The sequence below is a fragment of the Vicugna pacos genome, chromosome 32, assembly GCF_048564905.1.
Source record: "Vicugna pacos chromosome 32, VicPac4, whole genome shotgun sequence".
Lineage (NCBI taxonomy): Eukaryota > Metazoa > Chordata > Mammalia > Artiodactyla > Camelidae > Vicugna > Vicugna pacos.
This window is the reverse complement of record NC_133018.1, coordinates 24,420,293-24,442,869: the sequence shown is the minus strand read 5'-3', so window position 1 is coordinate 24,442,869 and position 22,577 is coordinate 24,420,293. Positions and strand designations below refer to the sequence as shown.

The 22,577-nt window shown below is 53.5% G+C and overlaps 1 protein-coding gene across 5 annotated transcripts in view; it reads right to left on the bottom strand.

The window, feature by feature from the left end:
- SFSWAP (splicing factor SWAP) overlaps positions 1-22,577 on the bottom strand; it is a 66,626-nt gene that overhangs the window by 29,305 nt on the left and 14,744 nt on the right. For 4 of the 5 annotated variants that reach the window (XM_072953371.1, XM_072953367.1, XM_072953369.1 and 1 more), the window contains exons 7-11: positions 21,607-21,742; positions 8,249-8,486; positions 7,140-7,271; positions 6,493-6,586; positions 5,520-5,691 (exon numbers count right to left, since the gene is read on the bottom strand). In XM_072953371.1, coding sequence (XP_072809472.1) covers positions 5,520-5,691; positions 6,493-6,586; positions 7,140-7,271; positions 8,249-8,486; positions 21,607-21,742 — 772 coding nt within the window. The remainder of the gene's footprint in view (positions 1-5,519; positions 5,692-6,492; positions 6,587-7,139; positions 7,272-8,248; positions 8,487-21,606; positions 21,743-22,577) is intronic. The other variant, XM_072953368.1, reaches the window with a different exon arrangement.

The following is a 22,577-nucleotide window of genomic DNA, read 5'->3' as shown; positions in this document are numbered from 1 at the left end:
ACGGTAACCGTCCTTATCTTTCGGAGACACGTGTGCTACAAGGTGGGATGGGTACAGTGCTACGGTGCTGGGGACACGCTTCAGAACATTCTGGGGCTGGGCTGCACTGAGGGTTACAGAGGAAGGTCAGTCCTGCGGCTGGCCCGGGAGCGGGACGCCAAGCCGGTGCGGGCTGCGGGGTGCTGGGCGCGACTACTACACTGTGCTCCGTTTCTGCGCTTGCTTCAGGTTTTCCGTAAGAAGAAACCCTCATAATATTAATTCTTAACTGCCTCTAGTACTACAATTTCTTTAATAAACTAGAGTCAAAGAAACATTTAAAAGGAGAGAAAACTTCACTTAAATGTTAATCAAAATTACTCAAGTTAACTTGGGGCTAAAGTATTGTATCACAAAATTATTTTTAAACCAATTACTCCCAAACAATCTCTTCCTCCAAATTACACAAGCAATCAACATACTGAAACGAAAGCTTCTGGAACACAGTGCAACGCGTGCCACATCCAGTGCCAAACAGCACCGGCATTCCACACACACTTCCCAGCGGTTCAGCAGAACCATCGACTAGCCAGCATGCGGAGTGGACAGGCCACCTGCACAGAATAGCCACAAGCCGAGGAGAGGGGCCCGTGCTTACAGAGCAGGGAACCGAGGCCAGGCAGGTCAGGGAGCCTTCCCACTGCAGCCAGCTGGAAGGCAGGGGGTCGGGAATGGCGTCCTTCCTGGAGTTAGTCAGTCACCCAGCGACCGCTTCCACCTAGACTCCTGCTTGCAAAGCCCACCGTGGCACGTGAAAGGCACCGCCATGGCTCCCGCCGGGTCAGGACGAAGCCCAAGCTCCTCCGAAGGCCACCAGGGCCACCTCTCCCGCCCGCCTCTGCATGGCCCTTCCGCCCGGTGGCCCGGCCCTGCCCTCCCCACACCTGGACGACAGGCCCGGCTCGGCTCTCCCCTCCACGCCTCTCTTCTCCTGTTGTGCCGTGTGTGGTCTGCTTTCTCCGGGCCCGGAAAGGGCAGGCCTGCAGGACTGGCTGGGAGCCAGGCCCAGGGCAGCAGAGGCTCAGTGAACACTCGGCGATGAATCCCCAGTCCCCAGTCCTCCATCCACTGCGTCAAATATGCGTCCATTCTTGAGGCAGCAAGTTTTACCACTTTTCCTTTCCAAAGTAATATATATTCTCTGTGGGAAACTTTAAAAACAGGGGTGGACAAAATAAAAGGCCAACAGCAATTCAGATTTGGGGAAAAAAATTGTCTGAACATAACCGGCGGATGGTTCCCAGGGCTGAATATGTATGTGTGTGCTTAAACGCACAAAAAGTGCAGCTTCATACACAGCCTGCTGTCTCCACTTAGTAAGCAATAGCTTTCCATATAAACAGTACAGAGACATATTTCCATGTCAATATTGATCGTTTAAAAAACGGCAAAAATACTTCTCAGTAGGGACACGTCGATTTACTTCAGTCTCCCACGACTGTCCTCAATTCTCCAGCTTTGACAGCTCACAAGCCTTGTCGAGACACCCTGGTGAGCGGGGTGTCTGTGGGGGGAGGGCAGCCACAGTGAGAGTCGGGGACTGCCTCCTCCTGACGACGCGTCGTGCCGGGGACAACGTGGGTGTCCGGCTGGCTGCCCCACACCCTCTCCGTTACTTTCTAACTTTCCCAGGTCAGAGGCACAGGAGAGTGCGCTGCTCATGAGCGCGTACTTCAAATGCTTATTCACTGACCGCCTATTTTTCTTCTTTGTGAACCATCTTTTCACGTCCTTTGCTTTTCTACTGCAGTGACTGTCCTTTCTTACTGATTTGTGAGAGTTCTTTACACAGCAAGGATTTTAACATTTCTTAAGTTTTTTTTTTAGTTTAGTTTTTCTTTTTTTTTTTTTTGGCAGGGGGAGGTAATTAGGCTTATTTATTTATTTTCATGGAGAAACGGGACTGAACGCAGGACCTCATGTACGCTAAGCACGCGCCCTACCACTTGAACTGTACCCTCCCCCCAAGGATTTCAGCGTTTCATCTCGTCACGTGAGCGATCACCACCATTCTGGTATTCGTCTCACAACTTTGCACAGGCCCAGCTCCCAACAGACCCAGTCGTCTTCCTTTACCATTTATGACTTTGATTCTCAAAAAGTCCTTTCTAACTCTAAACTAGAACAACGCTACTTTATTTCCCTCCACTTTTATGGCTTTATTTTTCACATTTAAGCACCTAGTCTGCCTGGAACCACCATCACTGTCAGATGCGGTAATACATTCTCTTTCAGAACGGAGAGCCTGTTTTCCAACAACAATCCCTGCCTGTCACACCACAGAGGCTTCAGCACACAACCGTCAGGAGACGCTGGCACGTCCTCAGCGCCTGTCCGCAAACGCGGTGCAGTGCCACGGGAGGCCTTCTGGGGGGACTGCTGGGACGGACCCTGCCTGTGCACGCCTGCTGTCACTGCCACTCCCGGCTGGCTTCAGCCTGAGGTGTGCCATTGCGATTTCTCGGGGACTGTGGGCTACGAGCTGCCAAGCCGTGGGGGGCGAGCGGACGGGGGCTCGAGGGCTTCCTAACTTCCCTTCCCGGTGCTCCGGGGCGGCTCCCCACGCAGGCTTTCCTCTTCTGGAGGGAGGTGCCCTGACCTGGCTCTGTCCCAGCCTGCGTGGTTTAGAGGAGTTTCGTCGACCGGTGCTTTCTCTCATGGCTACGGACGGGGCGTTTTACTGCCTCTTCTTGAGACAACTTCAGCAACTTATTTTCTTGGACAATTTCTTCAGTTATTTCCAAATTTATTTGGATTCAGTTACGCACCTTGCTCTTGTGTATTTAAAACACACCTGTGCTTTTTCTCTCCCTCATTATGTTGTGCACCTCCGTTTGCTTTTTCCCCCTGCATTAAACTGACACAACGACCGTCAGTTTTATGGGTCTTCTGTCATCTTCTCACTGATTTCTGCTTTGGTTTTTATTAACTGTCCTGTCCTGCCTCCTTAGGTTCACTTTATAGTTTCTTCCTAGGTTCCTGAGTTGAAGGTTTATTTTATTTTTTCTTTACCAACAGAAGCATATAAGGCTACAGGTTTCTCTTTTAAGTTTTCACTGCATTTGATAACTTTTTGATAAGAAACATTCTCATTGTCCTCACTGTCTCTAATTACTTCTGAGTGCTGACACGTGGGTAAGGCTATGTCTGCTCCAGCATTCAGAACACTGTTCATTCAAAAGTTCAGACGCACCTTGACCGCTGGCTTTAATGCTGCAGATGCGAGTCCGAGGTGCCAGCTGCTTCCTTGCCCCCGTGGAGGACAACCTGCCTGTTTTCCTGTCTGGACGCTTCCTCTTCCACCTCTATCCTTTCCCTTGGAGATTTGAGGAAAACTGCAAACTTGTCTTCTCACCCAGTGTGAATCCTAGTGCTCTCATTATATTGCAGGCTTTGGCAACCTGTTACTGAACAATCTTCCCCAGATGTCAGCTTATCGGGTTGCACTGGTTTTATAGTTAAGTCTGAGAGAATACGAATCAGAGGCTAGAAAGGCCTCCGGTGACTCGGTCACCGCTCCCCATCCCTTTGCGGTCCTGCCATGGCACCTGACCTTCTGCTTTCTCATCCCGACAGGGAGAGGCAGGCCTGTGTTTTCCGGAGTTGAGGGCGGGGTGGGTTCTAGCTCTCAGGTATCTCGGGCTCAGGGAGCAGGAAGGGGGCCCTAAGTGCTACATCATCTGCCAAGTCACCAGACACCCGTGGGAGTGTGGACGGAGCTCACTGCGGCCCCTGGCACGCAGGCCACCCCTGCTGGGGCCTCGGATGCTCCTGGCGGCTCTCTCTGCTGCCCACCCCCTGCTTTGGCTGACATGGGCTCCCCCGAGGGTCACTGCCACTGGGCCCCCAAATGTCCTTCTCTTCCGTATGAACTGAATTCCAGGGCGGCTGGCCCGCCCTCCTGAACCATGACCACTACTTTCTCCTGTTTCTGGAGCAATAACCGTTTTCAGTCTTTGCTTTATTATAATCTTCCGCTTATTTCGGCGAGCGTCTGAAGGTGGCTAGGGAAGGTGAGAGAGGAAGAGTGCGCGCTCAGGGAGCGTCCTGGGCGGAGAGGCTTGGAGACACTTCTGTGGGGGGAGCTGTCGATCTCATTTCACTTACCCAGGAACTGTTACCTTCTCGTGGTATTTAAAGAATCATAATGCTTGACTATTGACCAGCATGTCCAGATCAAACTAGAGGCAGAGAACAGTACTTTCTCCTTAGTGATTATAACAGCGACATTTTAAAGCTTCTCTTTACAATTAGTCATACCTGTGACTAAAGATCATTAAGACGTGCCCTCACTCTATGTGACTGAAGAAACGAAGAGCGACTGAGAATGGAGTAAGTAAGGGCAGGCCTGTGGTGCGGGGGCTCTCCCTGCGGAGAGCTGCAGCTCCAGCACTCAGGCAAACTCAAAGGTACGTTTACGCTTTCCTCAGTCACTGAATTTTCCCAGCCACTCACCCGGGTCATTCTGGTCACTCTCGACCACCCGCCTATCACAGAAGGCATCCCGCTGCAAAGAAAATGCCTCCTGCCACCCCAGCCCTTCCTGCTCCATTTGGCACCCTCTCTGCTCCCTGCACCCCCACAGTGCTCCCTACCCTCCTCACGCAGTCCTGTTTCCCACCATCAGCTCCACCCACAACCTCCCAGTGGCTTCTCTGCTGCAACCTCTTCACAAACTCCCAAACTGGAGACGTGATTTCCTCTGCTCCGACCTGTAAGGTGTGCAGCTGCCCCTGGGGAAGGCCCTGGGCCCACTATAGGGGCAGAGCAGAGGCCTACATGCCGGCGGGGAACCACACGCTTGCCTGGACCACTTCTCACCTCTGAACACCTGCTCTGCCTCTTGGAGCCCCGCTCCGCGCTCCGTCCCAGCCTGATGCCCTCTCGCGGCACAGCCTCCCTCCCTCCCTCCGGCCCTGCCTCCCCGCAGGCGGGGCTCCACTGCAGAGTTCTCTGCCACGAGCCATGTCCGCTTTTCACTTCCCTGTTTGTCTACATTTGCTCTTTTCGAGCACATTTGTCCCGGCAGAGACCACTCCTCCTTAGGCATTCCTCCACACGAGGCACCAGGATGGAGCGAGCGGAGCCCTGCCCAGCAGAGATCCTCTAGGCACTTGCCTTCACAACCCAAGAAAACGAACTCCGCTGGTGCAACAGTTTGCACAGAGTTTCAGAAGTCTGAGTGGGCACCAAAAGTTATTTGAAATACTCTAAACATTCCCGTTAAATCACTGCAACAGGCTGTAAATAAACGTGCACCTAAGACGAGCCTGTATCCAGACGACTCTCAGCTGGACACCGGGAAAGCCCTCCGCCATAAGCAAGCTCTGCTGGAGCAACGTAACGGGGCGCCAGTTCCCTCCCGAGCCGCAGTCAACGGCAGCGGACCGTCAGTGGTCCAGGCTCCTCCTTGCTAGCATCAAGTGACATCTCCAAGGCCAAGGTCAAGACTGGGCCTCCCGGCGGCGAGGACAGCGTACCTTTCACCAGCTTCCCGTCTGGGACGGCTTTGCTGGGTGGCGCCTCCTTCTTCCCTGAGGAGCTGCCCCTTCCCACGTCAGCCGCGTCTTCGGACACGGTGCCCTCCCCGGCGGTGTCACTTGGCGTGTCAGGAGCAGACTCTGCAGGAGCCTCCTCGGGTGTGGACGCAGCCTGCGGAGGGGAAACGTGACAGTGAGCGGCTCCACAGGACCGACATGGGGTGTCAGAAAGGACACGAGGACGTGTGGCATCGCCTGCATAAGTGTAAGGAACACGTCTTCTGCCCAGATGGACTATTCCTGACACAGCAGCGTTAAAGGAGGGCGGGAGGGGGGACCACCCCTCTAACACCATCTTGGGAACCAGCGCTCGCTGGTCACTGAGGCTACGTCCAGGCACCAGTCGTGCCCGGTGCCCACCGCTGAGGCCGCGCTCTTCAGCGTGAGCAATCAGAGACACGAGGTGCAGAGATCACTGACATGCAAAACCTACGTCATCTCTCCACCAAAACAGGTTTCTAAAAAACATGAGGGTGTCCAGCTGAGGAGAGCAGGGGAGAGGAAGGAAAGGTGACAAGGATGGGGACAACTGCTCCCGACAGGTGCACAAGAACCAGGCGTGGGGACATGTGCTGGGGAGTCCTGAGGGAGCCGCTGGCAGCCCCCGCACGTCAGCTGGTGCCCCTGGGTCCACGTCTCGTGCGCTAGGTGCACGTCAGCCCGACAGCAGTACAGGGCACGGCTTCCAGCAAACGCGGTTAAAAATAAGAGCCGACCAAACATCTAAGGCTTGAAGAAACAGGGATGTTTTGCTTAGAACGTGCTGGACAAATGATCATCAATGACTATGAACATGGGTCAAAGATTTCAACAGACCTAAGGCGAGAGGCGAGAGAAGTCAAATCCAGCACATGCGAGACACACTGCACCTGAAATCATGTGTGAGACCAAGGCAGCCCCAGGCTTCACGCACCTGTGCGCTGTCGCCCCCTTCCTTCTGGAGGAAGAACTGCTTCTTAAACTCGTAGTAGGCATTGTACTGGTGCCAGGGCTGCAGGAACTCAAACCTAGGAGCAGAAGGGGGACAGGCGCTCAACAAGGCACGCTCGCTGCGACAGCAGCCCACCCAGCCCCGACTGACCCGCCTGCTCGAGCCCCGGGCTCCCAACGCCCCAGAGGCTGAGCCGAGTGGCCTCGGCCCCCAACAGACCCGGAGACGGGCCGGCACTGGAGGGCCTGTCCGCGGTCACGCAGACCACGCTGCAACCACAAGCCCTGTTTTCAGTTTACCACCAGAGGCACGGAACACTATCTGCTTAAACAAAACAAACTGCAGTGTGTGTCTAAATTTTCACAGGGGATTCTTGAAAAGCGTGAATTGCAGCCTTTTATTTTAGGTAGCTTCAGTATTTTTAAAAGATAAAGCAAAACAAACTACACAAAAATCCAGAGAATAATTTAAAAAGCCACTACCCCAACTTTAAGTAATTAAACAAGATATATTTATGTAAATAAGAAGAAAAGGATTAAGAAATAAATACATTTAATGCAGCTAGATTCACAAAGAAGCTGACCTAAACCCGACACCACCCTTCCAGCCCACAGAGCCCTGCACCGCACCTCTGGTCGTTCTTGGCACGAACGCTGGTCTCGAACTTGAGGCCGTTCCGGGCCACGTACTCTGCCAGCTTGTCGATCACGGGCTGAATGTCAGGGGGTGGGGGGATGATGGCGGCCACCGGAGCCAGTGTGCTGCGGAGAAGAGCTTGGTCACGTCCACAGCCTGGACCCTTCTCCAGATCGCCGCGGGTGGGAGGGTCCACACGACTGCCGGAGGGGCTCCCCTGGCTCAGGCCCCCCAACAGGTAAGTTACACACAGACAGGGAGGCCTTCTGCCCGCGGTGACTTGTACGACAGGAAACCCATCAGTCAATCCTTTCAACAAGGGCCGAGATACCATTGCCAAAGATGAAAACAGGGGTGTTACTAATGACACCACAGGTCATAAAAATAGGTTCATCTTTTCCCTCCTCAAATCTCCCTCCAATTGCTAATTCTTAGAAGCAACCAAGAAGTCAAGTGTGGAGTTTTGCTATATTAACAACAGAAAACAAAAAACGCGGGCTAGCATGCCTCATCACTCTTCATGTTTGACTTTCTTAGCACGATCAGAAAGTGGGTCATTTCTGGAGAAACACCCAAGTGTCCATCAAATTTCCAGAGCACCGCTTTTCAGCCTGAGACACTCCAGTGCCTCTTAGAAAGTGCCTGCTCCCTCCAGACCTCAGCGCCCCACTCCACGCCGCCTGTGACAGCTGCTGGGGCTCCGGTCCCAGCCTCGCTGGCTCTGTTATTCAGCGGTTTGCTGGGTTGCCGGCCAGATCCCCACTGGCCAACAGCTTGTGAGAGATTCGCTTGCACCAGCTTTGTGAAATCCTGCATTTTTTGCAAATAATCTGGCTTCACTTCCCACTGATTTGCCTAGTATGGCCCAACTGAGCCGTCAGCCCATGAGAGGCAGGGTTAAGGGGGCCGGTGCGGGACGCCACCTGGGAGCTTCTAAGGGGTGAGACCTCACGGCTGTGCGTGTCTATGACAGTTTCCGTCGCGCTACTGACCCTGCACCCTGGGGATCTAGGTAATGACTACTCAGACAGCGGAGACCCTCCACGAAACCCCGATGATAAAGGAGCGCGCGCGCCGGGGGACCGCAGAAGCCAGAGCCTACCTTGTGGCGATGGCGGTGGAGGTCCCCGCGCTGCTGGTCTCCGCCGCGGCCGGGGGAGGCGGGGGCGTGGTCCCTGGAGGGGGCGGGGCGGCGGCGGCCCCGGGGGCGGAGCCGGGCGCGGCCCCCGCCGGCAGGGAGCCGTAGTAGGCGGCCACGTCCACGCCGGGCGGGGGCGGGGCCAGGCAGTAGGTGCCGTCGGGCAGCATGTAGTAGCTGTAGTACACGGCCGCCACCGCTGCTGGGGAAGACACGTTCGGGCGTGAGCCGAGAGGCCCCGGCGCAGCAGCAGGGGCACCTCCCCAAGTGCCACGACCCCTCGCCCGTTGCCAGCCACACTGCTCTCTTTATTCTTCTGATACTAGAAAGGCCACCCACGTGACAGGTAATCGAGAAGAACCAGGCAGTGTCCAGACACACCCAGGGACAAGGGACGTGAGCAGGCACGGGGACATTCAAAGCAGCCGAACGGGGGCCTGCCTAGACAAACGGCCCTTTCGCCAAGGGCAGAACGTGCAGATGAGGACACAGTCCCCTGTCCGCAGCGCCAGCGCCCCTCCTGTGTGGCCTGGGGGCCGACCCGTGCTGGGGACCAAACGCCCTTTGCTGGTCTCCCTGTTTGACCCCAACTCTCTGTTCTCTAAGCGCCTCACTCTTCTCATACAAACACCCGTGGTGGAAGCCCCACCCCAGGACACGGACGACCGCGGTTTACCTAAGCAGTCCTGATGGACGCTGACATCGCCCCGGGGCCTTGTTCTCATACACAGGGATGGATATTAGCCTCCTCTATACTTTGGACACATAAGCAAATATCTAGAGGATAGAGCCCATTTTTAAAACAATTAATAGTTCTGTAAGTTTATTTTTTGGGGGGATGGGGAATATTCAAAACCGGAAAAATCGGAGATGATTCAATGATCTATTTAAGGACTTAAATTTCTAACCTTGTTGTAGATAAGCAACTGGTTCTGACTACACGGAGATTTAATTTCTTCTTTATTGGAGGATGGTGAAAAGATTGTCCTAATAGAAGAATTTTATTTTGATATTCCATTAGTCTATTTTAAAACAAAAACATTTACCAACAGTGAAAGCTTTACACTGACTACGGTCTGCAGCAACGCACACTGAGGGGGGGAGAGGCATCGGCGGTACAGCGACTTGTAAGCCCCTCATTAGCAGCTCGATCGCAGCCCTCCCATCTCAGGCTGGAACAGCTACATAATTTATACGTGCCCGGCACATTCGCAGCTGTTAACGACTTACTTTTTATTAATTATACATGTCTGAACTCCCAGGCTGTGACGTTCCAGCCCTGTGTGGCGCAACAGCCGTGTTACACATTAACACAAACTCTACAGTTTCAAACTAAGATGTGTGGCCTCAACGCCCTCTCACTGAGATCTTCAGCACAGAAACATTCGAATGACATCTCTGAAGGGGGCGGGCAGAGTGCAAATACAAGCTTTTCCCAACCAAATTAGGCATTCGAATACGGACGGAGGCTTCCAGGCTTCCGTGAGATACAACATCACCCTTGAAAGGACGGAATCACTATCCCCACTCTTCCTCTGCAGACATCAAGCTACTGGGCTCCTCCCACCCCCCCAGGCAGAGCCACCGCAGGGGGAGGAGGAAGTGAGGTGGCATCAGTGAGGCCACAGTGAACACCCCCCAGAGAACCCGCACTTCCCGCAAAGACCCTCCCCAGGGCAGCCCCAGGTCTCTGGGAGAGGGAACAGCAAGTCCTGCTACCACCCAAAGGGTCACATCTCATGGAGAGGACAGACACTGTGTCCTGTCCTGACAACCAGCCTCTTGCCTAAAAACACCCCAAATGCATTAGAAAATCGAAGCCACAACCAATGAGACATGTGAATTAAAAACCAAGAACAGTTTACAATTGAGTTTCAAGTAACAGTACGTGCTATGCAATGGCAATTTAATGCATTCTTCACGTAACAGAGGTGAATGAACTATTTTCAAAGCCGTGCATCCTTCCTGCGCAGTACGAAAACGCAGACTGACCAGCAGGCTACGCGACTGTCCTGTGCCATTCATCAAGTGAAATCAAAACAAAGGGCTGAAAACAGCCCTGTCAGCAAAACAGCAGGTTAACTTAACTCAGGAACGCACCCATTATAAGTAGTTTAAAATGTTCGCTAAAATATAAGGAAAATTAAAAAATGCATAGCCGAGCTCACAAAGAGAAAGGTTCTGTTTCCAGGTATGAAGACCAAACAAAACTCCAACCAACACCTACAGGCATCTCCGAGCCCCGAGCCGCGTCTCACCCCAGACAGGATTCCCACGCCGGGAACGGGGCACCAGCCGCATGCCCTGGGGGCCCCTCGGGACCGCACCAGGGGGTCTCGCAGAGGAGCAACTTGAAGCAGAACCCTAAAGAAGACGCACGGGGGTGCCCTCTCTCCTCTCTTCCCACGCACCCTTGAGTCCTTTCCAACAAATTCTAGTCGCATGGCGCCAAGGTGAAGAGGAATGTGGAAATCCACGTGTACCCCCAAATCACCCTGATGGCAGCGAGACCACTGCTGGAGAGCAGGGAAGGCGGACGTTCCACCGCATGGCACGTGCCGGCGGCGGGCGAGGAGCTCCCTGTTCCTCCCCGGCTCTCACTTCGTGCCTGGGATGTCGCACATGAGAAGATCTTAGGGAGAAGCCCTTCCTGGACTTTCCCTCGTGGACACTGAGGCCCATTCCTGACCCTGGCACCTCCACGCGGTGTCTTTTCCTGCCGTGAAGCCCCTTCTAAAGCTCACCTCTGAAACACAGCAAACGCTGGCAAGGGTGTGGAGAAGAGGGAACCTTCGTACTCTATCGGTGGGAATGCAAACTGGTGCAGCCATTGCGGAAAACAGTATGGAGATCTTTCAAAAAACTAAAGGAACTACCAAATGACACAGCAATTCCACTCCTGGGTATTTATCCGAAGAAAATGAAAACACCAATTTGAAAAGACACATGCACCCCAATGTTCACAGCAGCACTATTTTACCAAGATATGGAAGCAACTTCAGTGTTCATTGACAGATGACTGGATAAAGACGTGGTATATTTATACAATGGAATACTACTCAGCCATAAAAAAGAAAGAAACATTGCCATTTGCAGCAACATGGATGGACCGAGAGATTGTCAACTCAACTCTACTTCAATTAAAAAAAAAAGTTTTTACTTCCAGTACCATCTCCCACCCCAGGCCGGCTCAGGGGCCGCTGCTCTGCCCTCCTGGGGGCTGTGCACACACCCCCGGGGCAGTTCCCTGCCATCAGGGCTGTTGGCACAGCTACTGCCCTGAGGGCGAAGCATCTTAAAAGCAGCAATGGCAGCTTCACGGCTCTTGTGTACAGCGGGCACTAGGCCAGCATTTAATGAGCAAAGCCAGCCGATGGCAAGGCTCCCATGCCCTCTAACCACCCTCGTGCCGAGACACCCCCAAGAACAAGAAGCTAGGTGCACAGACATCACTCCATCACGGATGCTCTCTGGAGACACACACTTGTCGCAGCAGCGGGGCCACACAGCCCTCAAAACCCTTCAAAGTGACCAGCAACCAGAGCACACATGTCCAGCCCCAATGCAGAAATTCTCAAGAACAGTAAGCTCCGAGAACCCCTGGAGTGATGGAGGCCAGGCCAGGCCAGGCCAGGCGCGGCCTCGATCCTGGGCCTCGGCACCACGTCTGAGACACGGCGGGGTGCGCGGGGCTCCGGGGCGCCTGCCGCTCCCACTGTGCTTCCACGCCCTGACGCAGCCCCAGGTCTGTCGTTCTCAGGATTTCACGCTGAATTTTCCAGGAGGGGTTGGGTTTCACCCCAAGTTAAATGCCGCGTGATTTAATAAACACCACGAGTCGCGGAAGTGCCTACGCAAACGAAGCCCAGGGAGGAACCTCACGGGGACCTGCACTCCCTAAGGGCACTACAGCTGGGCGGAGACGCCAAGCCGCTCCGGGGCGGGAGCACGTCCTGGCGCGCGCTCGGATCCTGTGCGTGCTCAGAGACTGCAGAGGCTCGCCACGCGAGGCCAGATGAGCCTGCCTAATCACCTCCCAAAGCCCTTCTGCTCTTGCTAAACTCAGGGCCAATTTACTGATATTTCTATGTGATCTTAATCTCACATAAATTTAACACTCAGAACAGAACATGAGCACGGAAAGGGTCCCCGGAGGGCTGGTGAGCAATCCCTTCCGTCAGTTCCGGGAAGACAAACGTGTCTGTGCTAAGAATGAAAACAGCTCTACTGAGCTGTGCAGCAAAAAGTAAGTCTATTCTTAAAAACTGATTGATTTTATTCACACGAGCACCGGGTCAGCAGCGGAGTGAACCTGGGAGCGAGCCCGCTGCTCTCCGGGGCTCAGGCCCGGCCCTCCCCGGGAGGCCAACGCTCTCCACCACCCGCATCCCCGGACTTTTCTAGTAAGTTCAACGGCCTTAAATCCTTTTTAGGACCCATGATCCCAGAACTGCTACCTTGCGGGGCTGGCCGGGAGCTGCCTCTTCTGTCCTTGGCTGGCAGACCAACGTCAGAATGAGTTACATTCGGGGTAATTTCACTGTCTAATGTAAAATCCCACAGTTCTACTCCTTTGCTGAAAATAGAGCTTAGTAAAGTTTTTATTAGCGTCCAAAGACTCAGGCCCCTGAACCTGGTACTCATTTCACAGGCCTTTCGGACAAGCCTCCTTGCCTTGAGAATTTCCCCTGCCTGCCCTGAGAGTCGTGCTCTCTTCACATCGAAGACCCTTCCCTCAGGAGACGTCAGTCACAGGAGCTTACACAACAGGCACGAAGAACACAGCTCAGTGGTGAGCACTGATCACTCAACTCTGCATCTTCAAGGCTGAGCAAAGTGCCCGCTAAGCCCAGGGCTATTTTAAACCTCGTGGTGCTTGAGACGTAGGAGAGAACTCAAAGCTGAAACCTCTCTCTCTCTGCCCCTTTCCTTAAGATTCTCTTACCCACTCAATTGCCTTCTGATCTCCTTTCTCAAGGTTCCTGGCTTTACCTCCTGGACTCAGATAATTTTCAAGAATTCCTAAAACACCCCTCCTGGCCGTGGTTTGTTTTAGGCGGGGTACTCAGCTATCAGCGCCCTCTCACTTGCAATCTTGTATCGCAAGGAAAAAACACAGCCCAACCAAAACTCCTTAAAATGCTACGCCCACAGCACTTAAGCAAAAATACGATTGCCCGCCCCTCCCCGCAAATACTCTGAAGCATTTATATTTGGATCACCACACCCTGTGTCTAAACATTTTCAGAAGGAGACGAAGCCTCGGAGCCTCGGGACCATCCGCGTGTGCCGCAGCCAAGAGCAAGGGCTGGTGGCTGCCAAGGGGCTGGAAGGTGGGAGCTTCCCACGCGGCTCACCGTGCCCATCCTGTTTGTTTAGTCCCCTGCCACCTCCGGACAGCTCAGTGTTTCAGGAAGAAAAGTCCCCGGCACAAGGGGACTTGTTTTGCTGTCACCAAGCAGGAAGAGGGAAATCCAATGACTTCTGCAGCCACGCAAGACGGTGACACGTGTGAAGCGGGAAAGCCCCCCAAACAAATCAGCTTTAGAAGCACAGACGTGTGACCCCGCAACCTAAAGGCCAGTGTTTAAAAGTGACCGCTCTTTTTGCAAATGAAGCTTACTTCTCGAAAAGCCTTGTCTCTAACCATTACTTAAAGTCTTCAGCAGTGACCCCTAAAAGCAAAAAGTTTTGAATTTTTAATACTGTATCGAGCTTCTGGAGGCAGGTTAGTAAAAAACAGGTCCAGGAGAGCCCGGGTGAGAAAGAGGTGGCCCAGGCCTGAGGCCGGGACCTCGAGGAGGAGCGAAGCCACAGAGGCGTGGGGAGGCCTGGGAGCGGTCGCGAGCCCCCCACCCCGACGGGGCTGGGGGCTCTGCAAGGTTAGGATGCCCCCCACGGATCCCCGACTGGGGAAGAACCTCTGCCCTGGGGCGTGGCAGGGTCTCAGGAGAGAGCAGAGAAGGAGCGACTCCGCAGCGAGGCCCAGCGCTGCGGGGTGAGAGGTCTGGCAGCGCTGCCGACCTGTCGGGGAAGCCAGGAGGGAGAAGGCACAGCACAGGGAACCCAGTGGGGAGCGTGCCACACGAGCAGCAGAGAGCCCAGGCTGGAAGGACGTGAATCCATGAGCCTCTGAGATTTTTGGGGGCCACAGGTGAATCTGGAGAGACAGGACTTCAACTGAGGACAAAGAAAAGGAAATACAACAAGCAGCGAGCCGGAAGGGACCCTGCTGAGCTAGAGCCGGTCCAGCACAGCCTGGAGAGCTGGGAGGGCTTCACGTTTTTAAACAGAACAACAACAACAAAACCGAACAACAATTCATGATGGAAATATTCTATGAAATGCAGGTTCGCTGTCCCGAAATTAAGCTCTCCGGGGCCCAGGCACAGCCTCGACCCCGACAGCCTGTGCGGCTTTCACGCTGCAACTGCAGAGGCCAGGCGCTGCCACACCCGGACCTGCAAGGGAAGGCCCAGCCCTGCCGCAGAGCTCAGCACACAGACAGGACCCGGCACCACCGCCGCTGAGCCCGTGAATCTTAAACTGTAAGGAACAGACCAGATGCAGGTGAAAACAACCAAGTCACCAGCACAGGAGAAGAGGGATGGAGGGTGGACGCCACCGTGCTGAGTGCGCACGAGAAACAGACAAAAGCAAAAACCAGAAGAGGAAAGACGCACAGAAGAAAATGATGACGTGAAATACGGAAGCTGGCGTCTTTTAAAAGACGCTCAGAGGTACAACAGGAAGTCACTTCCCAGTAATGAGAACGGAGTCTCTGACTGGAAGGGTTTATTGTGGGAAAGCTGGGGCTGTACGCCGAGTAAGTTTTTAAGATGTAAGGAAGACTTGTTGAGGCATTCCGTCTGGGGGGAAGCCCCGCCACGCCCCTGAGCTCAGGCAGCTGTGACGCAGCAGCACGTAACTCTCCGCCCAGCTGCTACTTATGTCCGAAGGCAATACGGACATTTTCAAAAGTGAGAGACCTCAGAGAGCAGCGCCCAGGAACAACTGAGGGGGACCTGCTGCTGACGAACCCACTCACCCAGTGGTGGCCAGAGCCAGCGACCGGGTTCCCTGGCGGGAGGGACCACGCGACCTCTAGGGCACAAAGATCTTGGGACAGAAAATGCAACCCACGAGTTTCATACCCAGACAAGCTTTCCTCTGCACAAGGGCTGAAGGTAGGTACTTTTCAAGGATATGAAAAGTCATGAAACAGAATCCTTGTAAAACCTGTTTATGAAATTCAAACGACCCAGAGCTCCAACGGAGACGCTCTGGTGAAAAAATACGAATCCATGGAACTAAGACTAACCAATCAGGGACTCACACTTACAGAAGGTAAATATTGCTTCTAACTCCGCAACGTAAACACAGTATTTCTCTCAAAAACCAACCGTTAGGGGAGGGGTGAAGGAAGGTGCTTCATGAGCACTTAATTTCCTCTAGTTTCCTAGCTGATTAGTAACAAATACGATGACAAACACACAGCTTAAAAAAACAAACCCTGCGATTCAACCTCTTCGATGTTCCCCTAACCTGTAGAACTGAACTCCTGAGGCACAGGAGAAACCTCTATCCGAAATTCAGGAGTTACTTCGATTTTGATTGTAGGTTTTCCAGTTAAATTCAAGTAACATTACAAAGCTTATTCCTACTTGAACACAAATTTTTCTGTTTATAATGAACTTAAACAAACTTTTTTCAATGGAGGGACCGGGGACTGAACCACACGCTCTGCCACTGAGCTGCTCCCCCGCCCCATGCATCAGTCTTTACTCCCTGTCTTTGCGTGAGCATCGTCTTTGCGTCCTGCAGCTACGAGCTGCTTTGGCTCCTTTATTTACTGCATCATCTCAGTCTTTCCCACTGTGTTAGTGGCGTTTCCACCTAATGATAAAAATGGCCATTGCTAGACGGCAGCGTCTTGGGTAATCCTTTTACTTTTTCCCTTCTACTTCTCCTGAATTACAATAGAGCCGTTTCTAATTAGTCTGCCAGGTAAATTAAAGCATTTCAAGGTCATGACTTTGCAGGAAAAAAAAAAAAAAAGAAACCGCCAAAACCACAGCAAAACCACACTTAAGTAAATGGACAGCAGCAAGAAGGTACCCACCGTGGCCCCCACGTGGTTCAACCTCACTGAAGCTATTTATAGAAACATTAAAAAACAGAGCTGGCATTTTATTTAAAAAACAACCCTGCATGCTACAATGGTGGCTAGCATCTCAGCATGACTGCTTCCTGCATCATTAATTTTATTTATTATGCGCTTCCGCGAGGATTAATCGCTAAACGGCAGAAGACAAGTAAATAATAACAGAAAACAGCATGAAAGAGCCCACGGTCGGGCTAATAAATGAAAGAAACTATGTTTTACACGTTTACATTTAAGGAGTTTCTAACTGTAAAACAAAAAGAGGTGCTTTTTCCCCAGGTTGCTAAAATCTAGGAAGATCTCTGATGGGCAGGAAGTAAGCAACAGGGGATGCCCGAGCACATTCTAGGTGATGACTAAACACCGAGTAACACAAGCAGACAGAAGAGCCTGGGGACTGCAGCCCCCTGCAGGGCCCGCAGGCGGGCACCTGGCCTCGGCAGAGTACCGGGGACTGAAAACAGGCCGGTCGTTAAAACCGCAGACCCACGTGGGGTTAACTCAGCCGCGCTGCCGAGTGAGCAGCTTGCATCTCTGCCTTTTCTGGGGAGGCTCTAAGCAGTACAAGCGGGCAGGGAGCGATGGCTCCCCCGCCCTGCACCTTGTTCTCCTGGGTCCTCTTCGGAGCACACCGCCGGCACCGGCCTCTCACCCGACCCCCCTTCTGAAGGGACCCCAATGGCCTCACCCCAAACCTACCCTTCCCCTTCTGCCCTCGCCCTCCCCGACGAGGGGCTCCCTCTCTGACCCCGGCAGCCCACTCTGCCTGAGCTCACAGGCGCGGACACTCACTCCCTCGGTCCCCCCCGAAGGACAGAGGGCATCTCAGTCCTTGGCGAGCAGTAAAAGTCTTACTCACAAGGAACACTCCTGTAGCTCAGTCTTTACACCTATGTGTGGAGACTGAAGGAGAAGTTCTGGGTCAGTGCAGTTCTGCGCATTTTGGCTTCCAGTCTGCACCGTCGGCTTGCCCGCCCGCCGCCGTGCACAAGTCTACGCTTCCACTGGCAAGGCAGGAGCGCCTGTCCACCTTGTCCTTCTCTGCTTACATGACAGCTGAAGATGGCACATCCCTGGAGGCGTGGTCTCTATTTCTCTTACATAATCCCTACAATTACTAAGAAATTCAAACATGTACGCATGAATAAATTTTCCACAGCCCAGAAATTTTATCTGAAGACTTAAATTCAAAGTGTTCTTGTGTGCCTGCAAGTGCAACTTTTCTTTCCTTTTTTTTTTCTCTGAGGGTAATTAGGTTTATTTAGTTTTGAGGTGGTACTGGGGATTGAACCCAGGACCCTGTGCATGCTAAGCGCCCTGCCGCTGAGCTATGCCCTCCTCCCACTCCTGAACACCTTTCCACTGTACCAAAAAGTCCCATATTCTTCATACATTTTCTGCACACTGACATAAGTGAAACACTGGATTTTATTTTCTCTGGAGGTAACGTTCTAAAGTAATCAGATACAACGCCATCTGAGTGCATAGCAAGGATAAACCTTTAAAAAAATTGACCATTTTTATCTTTGTAAATTATTCATAACAAAGTTCACTTTTCCACTGGACCATTAGCTTCTTTTTCCTATTTGACTGTAAAAGCTGTTTGTATGTTAGATTTTTTCTGCTTTCTCAACAATTTTATTTTTTCCATTAGCTAAGTATGTCTGTTGGCTTAAAATAGATGATTCTTTATCTGCTGAAGTACCCTCGCTTTCCGAGAACACTCACATCTGGAAGTGTTTCTGCTGCTGGATAGAAAGTGAGGCTCTAACGTGATCTGTTCTCCAAACAGCTTTTCCCACCTCTGAGCTTTTCCTAAGACAGCCCTTCCTGGTTTAAATCCATCTCCAGGGCCCCTCCAACCTTTCTCTCTGAGGAACTTCCGGGGTTGTGCTGGGGAAGGCACCTGGAGGCACCAACACACCAGGCTGTGACGCAGCTCCTCAGAAGGCTGGGCCTTTCTGATTTCACCAGCAGTTTTTCCACTTAAACTTTCTCCAGTTAAACATACTGTAATTATGTATTTAATTAAAATCTGTGCAAACAGATGAAATCTGAATGAGAGAAGAGACTTACAGTTTCTGTGAAAATGAAACTGAATTCTTTGGAAAGATCGGATAAAATGCCAATTGCCTAAAAAAAAACGAAAACAAAGCCCTGCTGCGGAACCCGAGGAGGAAGAGCGAACTGGGAGGGCCTTGAGGTAACAGGCTGCGAGCCCGGGGTTCCGCTCACCCACAGCAGCTGGCTGGGCTCGGCGAGGACACCCGCCAAAGGCAGGGCTGTGGCCCCCATCAAACGGGCCGAGGGCACACCTGCACCTTCCAAGTTGGAAGATACTTCAGGCCCGTACGTAGCACTGTTTTAACCACACACTTGGTTTAAGCCACCAGTCATTAGGCTCTAAAGGACTTCCACTGCAACATCTCACTTCATTATTCTATGGGCCACATCTCCCTTGACTGTCTTCTTTTTCAAATTTTTCATATTCTTGCTTGTTGTTTTTTAAGATAACCATAGCATCTAACCACAAACGAGGACAATCACCACTGAGAGCCTGAGTCCAGGTGCTTGGGTTTATGTCTTCTAGGTGTTCTTCTGAACTGGACCCAAAGGCCCATGGCTCTTCCCGGGAACATCCAGGCCACCTCCCCACTATGGGCCCTGCAGGCTGGGCGGGCAGTTGTCACGGCAACCCAAGGAGCCACGCTCGAAGGGGGCTCTTCCCCACTAGTCCCTGCCCTCTTCCCAGCCAAGGTCACAAAGGGTCTGTGTCCAGGCCTCCACTTCTAGGCCCCCCAGCGCTTCCCACCCGGGTGGAGTCTGGCTTTGTCCTCCCCATTCTAATGAAAATGCTCTCACTTCTGGGAGTGATGCGTTTACAGTGAACTCTGAAGGACACTTTCAGCCCCCTTCCCTAGCCTCTGGGCAGAGCTGACTGCTGCTGGGGACGGTCTCCGCAGAGAAACTGCGATGTCCCCCGTCCCAGGCCCGGAACCCCTCCTGGACCCACAGGTGGGACATGGGTGCCTAAGAGCAGCATCAGGTTTGCCATGTGTTCTGGCAGACTGCCTCGTATTCTGACACAATGTGAAGTCACTGCTGACATCTGTGCGTTGAGATGTCTCCTCTAAACATTCTAGATTCCTTGCGTCTCTGGAAAACCTAGAACTTGGCCCCAGCCCTCTGGCACGGCTGGAATCCATGTCTAGTCAGCCACACGCTCTGTCAGTATTCACTCCTTCATCCCTGCTGGGCCGGACAGGCAGACGGGGGGCTGGCCCTCAACGCGGGGTGTGTGTCCACACCAGGCATGACCCCCAAATGCCCTGTCCTGCTCAGGCTGTCGCTCTTGCAAGTGTGAAGGGGAAGATGGCTGTCAAACGACTACTTTATTGAGGAAAGAGGTGGTTACTAACTGGTGCCCGCCTCACTGGAGCATCTCCGGCTGGGGTCAAGGGTCATGCCCGTGGACTGGCCAGCAGAGTCTGCACAGAGCAAGGATGGGTGGAGGCTGCTACAGCCAGCGTGGCCTGTGGGCCCCTGATGGGCTGCAGGAGGGAGTCAACGGGCTCTGGGCACCGCAGCGAGCTCCCGGGAACCTGGCCACCCCTCTCATCTTCCGCCTGGCGTTGCTCAGCCCAGCCCAAGGTCAACAGCCAGACCGTGGGGTCTCACAGTAGGACCACAAGTCACAGGCAGCCTCTCTCGCCACTGCCCTGCCCAGGCCTGCAGGGTCTGTGGATGCCCTGTGCCAGGAAAGACCCCAGCACTCGGCTGCATGTACACCAGCGGTGAGCGATGCAAATGGCCGCTCAGCTCGGATTTTCTCCTCGTCTCAGGGTCAGGAGGCTGGGGAGGTGAACAGGCGCTGCGCTGACCTTGACGAACGTCAACGACAGGGTCGTAAAGGAGACAAGGAAGCCAAGAGATGTCCCCTCAGTGATGTCCCTGGACCGACACGAGGTGGGGCAGACGTTCGGCTCACTCCCTCCGTGCTCTGTGACTCAGCACCACAGAGACCATGGCCTCGAATGCCGAGCTCACCACCCACCGCCCGGAACCTAAGCACCGGGTGAGGAGGAGCCGTGCCAGATCTGCTCCTGGACTTGAGCACTCAATGAAATTTGAACCAACTTGATTGAATAGTTAAGTAAATTACGTGAATTCTCCAAGAGGTTTTTTTTTAGGACACACGCATTAAGTTCACTCAAGTAACTGACTTTTGCAGTCTAAAAATGTGAACTGAGCGCATCAAAGCTGTGCATGAGAGACGGGGGGTGTGAAGGGCGCAGGTGTCACCCTTAACAAAGGCTTGGTCTCCAAGTAACAAGCAGCGAACCTGAGGGGGAATCAAACTCAGGCCGGGTCTCCAGCCGCTGCTGGGAGTGAACGGCTCTGGGCGGGCTCACGGCGTCTCAGCGCCCGCGACACAGGCCGAGCACGCGAGCCCCACAGCTTTGCCAGGGGCTGTTCCCTCTCCACATCTCGCCTCTGAATAAAGTAAGTTTCAGAAGACCTGACAATGGTGAGGCGGAGGCTAGATGCTTCCAAGTGGTTTCCTGAATAGAGCTTCAAGACCTGCCTCTGCGAATGACCTCAAGGAATTAAGAAGAACATGGCAAGCAGCGAGCGCGCTCAGGAGCTGCGACCAGGCCCGGGCGCGCGCCACGCGCGGTCTCAGGCTGCGCCTTTCTCGGGAAGACCGCTGTGGCCGGCAGCCCGCGTCCACCACCGCCCACGCTCCCCGCTGTGCTGAGCGGAGCTGATTCTGTCTAGGGCAGCAGTGTGTCCCACTCAACTGGAAGCCCATCTCCCGGCCTCTCATGACACCGCCAAGCCCACGAGGTCAAAGGGTCGCCAGGCACGGCTGCGGGGAGGTCTCCGAGGAGGCGCAGAGTCACTAGCACCTCCCGTCTGCCCTGCCCCTCCTCTTCAGCCTTCCGCCTGGACTGTAGGGCTGATGCTGGTGGCAGCAGCCGTCTTGCCAACATGGGCGACCCGAAGGACGAAGCTACGCGCTCAAGCCTGAGGACGGCTGTGCAGGGGGTTCCTCACGGCACCCCGCCAGGCCTGCCTCCACACCGCCCCGACACCCTGCTGGGTAAGCCTTGCTGCTGCTGCGGGCCGGGCCGGAGGCGCACAGCGAGGTACTCACAGTCAGAGGCGTACTCCACCCGGGAGGGCTGCCCTGCCGCGCCGTCTGCCGTGGGCGGGGTGGGGGCGGGGCTGTCAGCCTGCGCTTTGCGGACCAGCGCCGCCAGGGGGTGATCCGGGTCCACCACCTTCAAAGGCTGCAGACAGAGAGGACGCGAGGTCACACTGCTTCCTGTATTTGCGTCACGCAGAACCCTCCGGTGGCAGGGAGGCTCAGCCCAACCTCAGAGCAGCGTCTGTGCTTCAGGAACACCTCAGCACACGCGTGCGCACCACTGCCACACACACGTGCACACACGGAGGTCCTGACTACTGTGGCTGAGAGCTCTGGCCGGTCGGAAGTTCCAGAGGAACTGAACAAATGAACTGCTTCCACCTTCCTGACAGCACTAAGGAAAGGAAGGAGGGATGGTCAGGACTGGACGGCTTCCGGTGCAAGTGCGAGCCGGCAGACTTGCTCAAAACTTGAAACTTTGTCCATCCTTAAAGCAACTTCTGATTCTGAATCACCACGTCCAATGAATCTACAATCCTCCCTCAAGGGATGAGCCACCCTGTGAGATGCGAAATGGTGTGCTTGGGTCTCACGGACCCCTGCTTTTCCATTGCAGATGGCAGACTGAGCAGCACGGACTAACTGCATGACAACGCCGAGTGACTCTTTTATAATAAGGATGAGGGAAGGTCAGAAAAAAAATTTTTATCTTTAGGTAACAGATTATGGTGCCTGTGATGGTAACAGACGATTTCAAGCAGCACGTACTCTGGACAGCTATAAAATCTAATCCTGTTATGATGAAATCTGCACGAAAAAACAGTTTCCAAGTCTTAACCAACATTCTACTTACTCTAAATATCCCAGAGTAAAAACTACAACAAAATGAAGATAATTCCCCTGTGGTTTTACAAAATGGGACACAAAAAACTACAGGTAGCAGATCTCTGCCACGACGGCAAAACGAAAAGGCAAAA